At 38.8% G+C, this 10,054-nt stretch overlaps 1 protein-coding gene across 1 annotated transcript in view; it reads left to right on the forward strand.

Moving 5' to 3' along the window:
• Xrcc4 (X-ray repair cross complementing 4) overlaps positions 1–7,499 on the forward strand; it is a 184,573-nt gene extending 177,074 nt beyond the window's left edge. Inside the window, exon 8 of the mRNA XM_051172609.1 lies at positions 7,262–7,499. Coding sequence (XP_051028566.1) covers positions 7,262–7,367 — 106 coding nt within the window. The 3' untranslated portion in view covers positions 7,368–7,499. The remainder of the gene's footprint in view (positions 1–7,261) is intronic.
• The last annotated feature ends 2,555 nt before the right edge of the window (positions 7,500–10,054 follow it).

Below are 10,054 nucleotides of genomic sequence, written 5' to 3' on the forward strand. Positions count from 1 at the left end.
AATATACCCAGAAGATGCTCCAGCACACAACAAGAAAATTTGCTCAACCGTGTTCATAGCAGCCTTATTCATAATAGCCAGAACATGGAAACAGCCTAAGTGTCCCTCAGTAGAAGAGTGGATAAAGAAACTGTGGTACATTTACACTATGGAATACTACTCAGCTATTAAAAACAAGGAATTCCCGAATTTTGTGGATAAATGGATTGAGCTAGAAATGATCATGAGTGAGTTAACCCAGAAGCAGAAAGAATCAAATGGTATATACTCACTTATATCTGCATACTAGCCCAAGGGACATGTCCCACGAAAGCCTTCACTTACCAGGAAACTGGGACAGAGGGGAGGGCATCCTATTGGGACTCTAAATGAGAGACGCATGGGAGAATAGCAAAATAAAAGGATACAGAGGGTCCTAGAAATCTACAAGTAGAACAATATGATGGGCAGATTTGGGCCCAGGGATCCCGCTCAAACTAAGGCACCAGCCAAGGACAATACAGGCGGTAAACTTTAAACCCCTTCCCAGATCTAGCCAATGGTCAGAATATTCTCCACAGTTGAGTGGAGAGTGTGATACGACTTTCTCACGTACTCTGGTGCCTCACATTTGACCATGTCCCCTGGAGGGGGAGACCTGGTGGCACTCAGAGGAAGGATAGCTGGTAACCAAGAAGAGACTTGATACCTTATGAGAATATACAGGGGGAGGTAATCCCCCTCAGGAACAGTCATAGGGGAGGGGAATAATGGGAAAATGGGGGGGGGGGGGGAAATGGGAGGATACAAGGGATGGGATAAACATTGAGATGTAACAAGAATAAATTAATTAAAAAAAAAAAAAGAAAAAAACAAGAGGCGCTAGTAAAGAAAAATATATTCCAAACATTTACATCACGGGTCTCATTCCTTTTTAAAGACTATCTCATAGGATGACTTTTGAGACAAACTATATCCATATTCATGCTGCCCTCCTGGGAACAGGAGCATCCTCTGGAGGAAATGCAGAAGTTACTAGTCCCCATTAGCTGGTGCAGTGCAAGCACTGTTGACTTTAGAGTGAAGAAAGCATAGCCTAACACCCTGGCCTTGCTGCCTGACTGCTTACTGCCACATCACCTGCTGTGTGCTGGGTGGACTGTCTGACTTCAGCGAGCCGTCTCCTTGACACTCATTTGTCATTGTTAGTACATGCCGTCACTGGAACATTTGTGTGCAAGATATGGTGCCAGGTACCATGAAGTAGAGCCTTCCCAAAAAGCTTTCGTGTGTAGTGCACTGAGCAACAACAGCAAACATCTCCTGTGTCAGTACAAACCAATAACTACACCAACGAAGGCATCCGAGGCTGCTTTGTAAAGCATGTGTGAGCTAGTCTGCTGATTACCTGACTGGTCACCCTGAACAATATTTCTTACCCAAATAAGTGTATCGGGTGAAAACAATTTCAATTTACTTTTACAAAATTTCTGTATCAGTGCTTCCATCCATGGGGATTATGGGTGTGTTTATCCAATGGTTTGGTTTTAAAAATGAATTATACTCAGAGGACGACTTTGTGGAGTTGGTTCTCTCCAGCTACCTATGCAGTGGATTCCAGGGATCCAACTCAGGTCGTCAGCCTCTTGTGGCAACCGCTATTACCTGCTGAGCAATTGATTGGTCCCCAATAGTCTTATTTTCAAATCCACTGTAGATAGTTTTTCAGGACATTTTTAGAGTTCTGCTTTAGAACGTTTATAAGTCATTGAGGACACTATAGGGTTAAGCATAGCTACTTTTGTTGTCCTTCTTTTCTTATTTTGCTCAACATCATATGTTTCCAGGGCCATTTATGTGTACTTCTTGCTCATATTTCAACAGCAGGGCCATGCGTATTAGAAGATATTTATGAGTTTAATTGAAAACAACTAACGAGTCTTCTTTGCTTGCCATGGTGGTTGCTAAGAGAGTCTGCCTCTCCGCTTTCACTTTCTCAGGCCAATGAAATGACGTCTAGACCTGTGAATTCCAGACAGTGTGAGCCTCTGCTATTACTGTGGTGGCTTCGGTCTGTTAATTTGTTTAGGAGAAGCCTTGGTTTTTATAAGGTCAGCTAGAAATTGGTCACCTTTTCCCATCCTAAAATCTGATGTATTACAAAGTACTAATTTCTAGTTTGAAAATAAAGTGGTAATTAGGTGATATCAAATCTCTATGTTCATTATTTAAATATTTTATTTAAATGATAGTGATATAGTTGAGTTTGATAATTCATAAACTGTCTTGAAAAATATATGGATGGATCTCTGCTGAAGTTGGTTTAATGATCTCTGGTTGCTTAATCTCAGTGGGTACCTTATATTTTGGTTCGATTTTGTTGTTGTTTTGTGGAGGGTTTCCTTTGTTTTCTGTGGGACTTTTGGTTAGTCTTTCTCATGAAAAATTGAGTTGATGCATCCTAAAATTACACCATTAGATATTTGGCTTCTATTTTGTTTTGCTTTTAAGACTCGATATATACCTACAAGCTAGCCCAGGCTCACCTCAAACATTTGACCCTACTCCCTCTGTCTCCTCTGTTCTAAGATTACTGACATGCCCCAGCAATTCTTTCACAATATGTGGCTTTTTAAGTGTTCACTTTATGTATCTGTGTAAGCTGTGCATTCACTTGGAGACAGATGTTCATGTACCACTGGACTCAAACCCCAGGGGGGAGAAAGAGAGTAAAACAGAGCTTAACTGTATGGGCTTTCTTTTTGTAAACATAAGCAGAACAGTTCCTTCCAGCTGCTCTGCTGAGATGGGGGGGGGGGGGGGGTGTGATGGCTCAGCAGTTGAGTGTGTGAGGACCGCAACCTGGGAGTTTGATACTGCTTCCTTCCTGGGGAAAACATTGCCTGCCTTCTCTAGGATAAATGATCTTATGTATGATAAATTGTAAGCATGGAAGTATCCTTGCAGGTTATTCTTCTTAGCACCAAATAATTAATAATGGGTGAAATAACTGACCTAAACTGTAAGCTTTAGCAGTCAACATTTCAGTGAGAGCCAGAATTTGGCTCAAGTAGCAACAGCCCCAGCTGCTGTCTTGAGTCACTCCTCTGCCTCTTTTGGTTCATCTCTCTGGCTGTCTCTGCAGTTTAAATCTCAGTCGTCCCTATCGATGCATTGTTTTATTTGATAGGCTCTTTGCTGGGTATCTCTCCACCTTCTCCCTTTGCTCTAGTGACCAATTAATTGGAAGGCACTGACAGCCACATCTGCCATCTACCAAAGATGCCTTCCCTGATCTCTGTTCGGAAGAACACTACCCCACCACCCCCTGCCGGCAAGTACATGTCCTGCCGGTGCCTCAGCTCTCCTCATCTAAACTAAGCTCTCTGTGCCTAGCACCACTGCTCCTGGTCTTGTCTATGAACATCGACACAACAGCCAAAGCTATAAGGTCTAGAAATCTGAGAAGATTGTTGCATAGGTGCCAAAAATATCTAGAAATGACATCTTATGGGAGAGCAAATAGAATAAGAATGCACAGTTTATACATATGAAAGATAGACGGATAGATAGATATATAGATGGATAGATAGGTAGATGATAGATAGATAGATAGATAGATAGATAGATAGATAGATAGACGGATGGATAAAGTATACACATGTGTATACCACATATTCACACACGCACACACACACACACACACACACACACACATACACACACACACTCATATACCAAATTCAAAGCTAAGTATTGCTTAGTTTTGATTTGGACTGTTAGACAGAGCCATAGAGTAGTATGCATTCTTTTGTTGCGTGTTCTGTTATACTTCCATAACACAATGAGCTGTTCATAGTGCATACATATTAAATATTGATTGAATGAATACAAACACATATTAGAATGTAAGCTGAAAATGTCAGGTCTCTAAATGAAGAAATACAAATCAATCTGAATATGGAAAAATCTTTTTAGGAAGTTTAGGACTGGACTGGAGCCATCACTAATGGATATAACTTAATTACACAAAAAAGAACTCTCAATTTTTAAATTATCTATTGATATCATTTTCTATTGAGACATTAGAAGCAGGCTCACTGGGTTCCTTGTTTTCAGATTTCACCTCTAAGCATGTTTTGAGCAGCATGTCCATTAAAAATGTGAAAAAGATGCTAACATATGCATAAGGAGATTAATACAGCTGTTGCTTATGATAGCTATTGAAAATGTCAGTTTGGGGGTTAGGGAGTTTTGACTAGATGGAATGGTTTTGGTTTTTTATTGCTTTGTTTTATAAGACAGGGTCTGCAACTGTGTAGCGCTGGAATACTTGGAAGTTGCTAGGTAGATCTTGCTGGCCTCAAACTCACAGCGATCTGCTTATCTCTGCCTCCCAAGTTGTGGAATTGAGGGTGTGTGCCACAATGCCAGGCCTAAGGGCAAAGAAAAATGCAATCAACTCGGCTACATACCAGTGGGCTAATGGTTAGCACATCCAAATTAAATAAATGAAGGGTTTAGATCTAAACTCTTTAACATATAAAGATACCTCAAAGAAGATATTATGTTGCAAAACTACAAATGAAGAAAATATCATCTTTTTAAAAATTAAAAATGTAAAACAGGAAAAATTTTTTTTAGTTCTTTCTGTCTTAAATAATTTACAAAAAGGTCTTTGAAATAGTTGTCACTTGTGAATGATGTTAACTTTTCTTTGGTGTGGACAGTTCTGAACTTTCTCTGTTGACTCACTGTGGCTACAAAACCTGAGACTAGTGCATTATTCCTGTCATGGTGTCATCCTCACAGCACCCACCATGCCTCAGTTCCCTAACAAGCATCAAATCTGTTTCTTAAGCACCAGGCTTTCATCAGACGACAGTAGTAAGTGTAGCACCGGGAGTCTGTTTCTTTCTGTCTTGTCTTCTGATGAATTTTTAAAACAGAATGATAGACCCCTGTTTTCTGAGGGTTCAATGTCTAAACAGTGAACTGTATTGCAGAGGCCTTTCCAAGTCTGATTTCATGGTTGACATAACTCAATCCTCTATTTGCTCAAGAGAATTAAAAGCAACTAAGACATCTTAGACCAGAGGGAAAAAGTGTGTGTGTATGTGTGTGTGTGTGTGTGTGTGTGTGTGTGTGTGTGTGTGTAATGATAAGCTGCTATTTATACAGCTGCTATTTATTTTTTTCTCTTTTGAAGTACATTATACATATTTGGTTACATGCTATGATAGTTAAATCTGCATTTACTATTAATTCCCGGAGGGTTTTTCTTGTCATCTTGACAACATATTAACACCTAGCACCTTGGCATAGTCAGGTTGTCTGCCCTTGGCTTACTTGGAATAAGATTGACATACTCCACGTTAGTGGCAGCTGGTAATGGTTAATTGTGCATAGTCAAGAAACCAAAGAGGACTGGGTGGTGAATTCATTTTTAACAATCTGTACAACTAACTGTAGGTGCATGGATTTTAACATAATCATACATAGCTGATATTTCTGGATTTTCTTTGGCTATTTCTTTATTCTGCTACTACCGCGGGGGGGGGGGTCTTAACATTTTATCCAATATTTAACAACTGATAATAACAGTATATTCATGTCTTATGGGAACTTACCAGCACTTTCATTTGCATCACCAAGTTTAAGCTTCTTCATATCACTATTGAGGTACATGTCACCTCAATTTTATAAGTAAGAGAGCCAACGCCCCCATTGGGTTGCCTAAAGCCACATCACTGATTTACGTCCGTGTGTCCTAACTTCAACCTTGTGCTCTTTCAGCTGTAGTGTGCTTGCCATGGCTTTGAAGCTGGAGCTATGGAGATGCATCTATGAGTAGATTGATTTGCTATAATAATATCTGCCCCTGAATCTCTTCGGTTGTTAACATTGAGTAATGCTTTCTTGGGCTCAAGGGTAAACCACTGGCAGTGTTTGGTCAAGGACATAAATTGATGTTTGGAAGCTTCACTTTTGGCTGAGTTATGTAATCTATGAGCTTAATATTCTCACCATGCCAGGGAGCAAGGCTGTTGTCCTGGGTATCAAAACTGTACCTGCATATACATGCCAAATCCAAGGAAACAGTAGCTGCACTGGTGTATATGAATAGAATTAAGCTTGTTGTGTGATTATATGCAGATGCAATAAATGATATGGACCAGTATCTTTCATCAGCATCTGCCATGGATATGGAGTCATTATTAACTATACACAGGCAATCAACTGATCAGCTGGCTACTAGAGAAATCTTATGGGATCAGAGGGTACAGTAACAGAGAAAGAACATGTCTATTAATGGGTAAAACAAATGGAGAGACCCAGCAAAAAAAATATGCAAAAAAGTGAGATAACTCAGATCCTTCAACCTTAAACAAGAACTTTCCATCAAATGCCCCTCCTCTGAGTTCAACCCTGCAAAAGAGGAGTTGGCAAGAATGTAAGAGCCAGAGGATATATATAAGACACTTAGGAAAAGTGGTCATCTAACTCAACATTAAGTGTGCTCATGTGAACTCACAGAGACTGAGGTAGCATGCACAGGACCTACATAGGTCTGCAACTGATGGGGTCCTGTAGCTGAAAGGAATAGTGGGCACATGCCTCATTCCTAAGCCATAAGCTATCTCTAATTGAAAACTACTTGTAATGAAAATTGAGTTTTCTTCATAGAGTCTCATTGGAGAAACAAATGACTTTTATGGGTAGGCTGCATGACCAGCAGTAACTGGCCAATGGAAAACAAACTCTACATCTTTGGAGGTTCAGATTGTTTGCTGTTGTTATTGAATTTTATTCATTCCTTCATTTTTCTTGCCTTTTATCCTACAGATCGTGTGTGTGTGTGTGTGTGTGTGTGTGTGTGTGTGTGTGCGCGCGCGCAAATGGCTTTCAGCTTAGGGTTCTTATAGGAGTCCTGAGCATGTGAATAAGCGGTCTGTTTCTTGTGCCTTCTCTTGGACACTATTTCTTCTGTTTGTTTGTTTTGTTCTATTCTCATGTGTTACTTTTGGTTTTATCTTCTGTTATCTTATTATTATCCCTTAGAAGTGTGTTTGTTTTCTAATGAGATGCAGTAAGAGAATGAATTTTGATGGAAGAGGAAGAATGAAGGAACTGGAAGAGCAGAGAGAGGGGAAACTATAGTCAGGATATATTATGTAAGAAAAACTGTTTTTAATGAAAGGAAAAAATAAAAAATAGAAATTAAAAAAAAAAAAACCTGAAAGGTAACTATTCTGATTTTTTTTTTTTTTCCTTACTCTAGGCCTACCTCTTCATTGCCTCCAGCCATGACAGATGAGAACACCTCTGCTGAAAACATGTCTCTCGAAACCCTGAGAAACAGCAGCCCAGAAGGGCTCTTTGATTAGGAATCACCTTTGGTATTCATCAAACTGTGTTCTATATCCAGTTAGTTCTAACGAAAAGACAGGCTTTCAAGTTAGCAGCGATGGTTACTATGTCTTGCAACTATATGAACCCAATGGATTACACAAGTATGTGACAAATTGATTGGGTGACAGAATGAGACTTTTCTCAACCATACATGTTGCCTGTTAAATCTGAGTCTTGTTATAAAGGGCACATTTGTCATATTTGTTTCTTTGTTATTATAACTTTCTAATGACTCTTGGAAGAGTTTAGAAATAGGAAAAAAACACCTTTTTAAAATGTCTCCAATTCTTTTTTAATTGCACTTTAAACAGCATGTTTGAACATTTTATGAGATGACTCCTATACAACATATCTTTTATCTTGGGTGTAAGCAATCTGAAAATATGATGGTTAATAAAATTTGTGTTCTTAAAGGAACTTTATGAAACTGACCGTTTTCTTTATTCTAATAACTTGTCTCTGTAAAGTGCTTGCTGGTATTCATCCCACGTCCCAGTGATCGCCTCATACCCATGCACGCCCTAGCAGCACTAATAATTGGTGCTATATAAAAAATAGACATAAACATAGGAAGAGAATATAGTGAAAAATATGTTGAAGAGGGAAAACAGGAAGCATACTGATCATATGTCATTCCACAAATGTATGAAACCCTCAGGAAGAAAGAAAGAAAGATGAGTTCTTACAAATATAAATGTAATCATTTTGAGTTCCAAAAATAAAAAATAATTTTAAAATAACATTTTTAGACCCTTGAAAGCAAAGATCACCCCATATTTATCACCAGTAAAACCTAGGACATTTCTTTTTAATTTTCACCATTCTGTTTCATAACTTCTCATTCTGTCATCATTTTTTTCCCAACTGAGATCCGTTCCTTCCAATCAAAATTATCGTGTACACCATGGTGTCAAATCCAACATTTGGTCCATTCTCTGTCATCAGCATGTTTGATAAAGCCCATCTCATCTATTTTCTCCTCTCGATTTTTGGAACAGCATTTGTTCTGTGTGGTCCTCCTTTACTCTGGCCACCTACTAGCTAGGCTTCTTGGCTGATTCTTCTCTGTTTATTAGTTAATTACTGGGTTCAGTCCTTGATACTCTCCTCTTCATTAAACAAATGTTCTTCTTAGAGAACATTTCCAAGCATTTTAGCCATGTTTGGCTTATGCCTATACTCCCATGACTCGGGAGACCAAATCTGTAGTATTTGCCATGGATTCAAGGCCAGATTGGATTACTTAGTGAGTTGTTCCAGGTTAGCCTGGGCTGCAGAAAAATATTTAAGATGAATGTCCCTTAGATATTTCCAAAGGACTTTTAAATATGAGATGGAATACAACTAATTAAAAGTACATAACCAGTATGTGCAGAATAAATGAGAAAAATCAGTGATGTGTAAAATATTAAGAATACTATCCATAGAGTTTATCATAGTTTGAAAGTTTAATATTTTTATTATATCTTTGTAGGACAGTGGATATTTTCATCCATGACTGTATCACAGTGACTCAGTTGATTACAGAAGAGTGCATATAACCTGTGACCACCTTGTGGAGACAGGAAAAGCATAGCATTCTGTTTCATGCACAGTGTGGACAGCAGTCTATAGAGAGCACTATACAAGGTGGTCAGATCCTGCCATTCCAAGCCACGTTTGTACCCATGGTTTTCACTGTCTATACACTAAAATACAGTATTCTGAAGACCACTGACTGTACGGCACAGAAACTGAGTTTGAATGCATCGGGAATCTTTGTAATGTGAGTATCCTTCTAAGACACTTCTAAGACAAATGGATTTCATTTCAGGGGGAGTTTTTTTTTTTTTTTTTTCAGCTTAAAATTTGTAAGTTGGGGCTGGCATCAGATATAGTCCAGAGTTCTTAAGGAAGAAAAAATTGTTCCTGCACAAGTAGAGGTGTCTTTATTACATGGTTTTAAAAGGTCAGAGATGTACTTTAGAAAAGGTCTGCTTCATGGCTTATAATCAAATTTATAAAATACAGGACTCTGTTTTTGAGCCAAGCAACTCTTTATTGGCTGTTCAATCCAACAAATGTTTACCAAGGAAAATTTAGACCCAAAACACAGAACTGGGCCATCTGGAGAAACAAAGATAGATCTATTCGCTTCACGAACACTTGCTGAACATTTGCTCTAGCTTGTTCTTGGCACTGGATGTGTTAGTGAGCAATACAGGTACGCACGCTTTTGCCTTAGAGCTCACATTGTAGTAATTGCAGCCTAGGGCCCATGGGGCTCGTTTAGAATATCTGAGAATAATCAAAAACAAAACAAAAACAAAACCAAAAACCCTGTTGGTCAGGGTTTACTACACATGCCAAGAAAAATCAACCCTGTCCTTTCATGTCTCCCTCATCCCTATACTCAGGCGTTATTTATAGGATCCATCACAAACATCTGTCATTTCCATTCAAAGAAAGCCTCTTCAACTTACCTGTGATTTAATATTATTATCCTCTCATTTCCTTGAGAAAGTTCAAGAAGAAGAGGTTGGAGACCAAGGATGTAAGAAGGAGATAAGTAAAGTTCTTGAAGTCCCCTTCAAGAACCCTTGAGGTTTATCTGAAGAGAACTTTGTGCCATATGAAGCACAGGAACATTTGTAACATGATCAGAACTCTGTTGTAGGAAGGA

This window comes from Acomys russatus, chromosome 30, assembly GCF_903995435.1.
Source record: "Acomys russatus chromosome 30, mAcoRus1.1, whole genome shotgun sequence".
NCBI classification, from domain to species: Eukaryota; Metazoa; Chordata; class Mammalia; order Rodentia; family Muridae; genus Acomys; species Acomys russatus.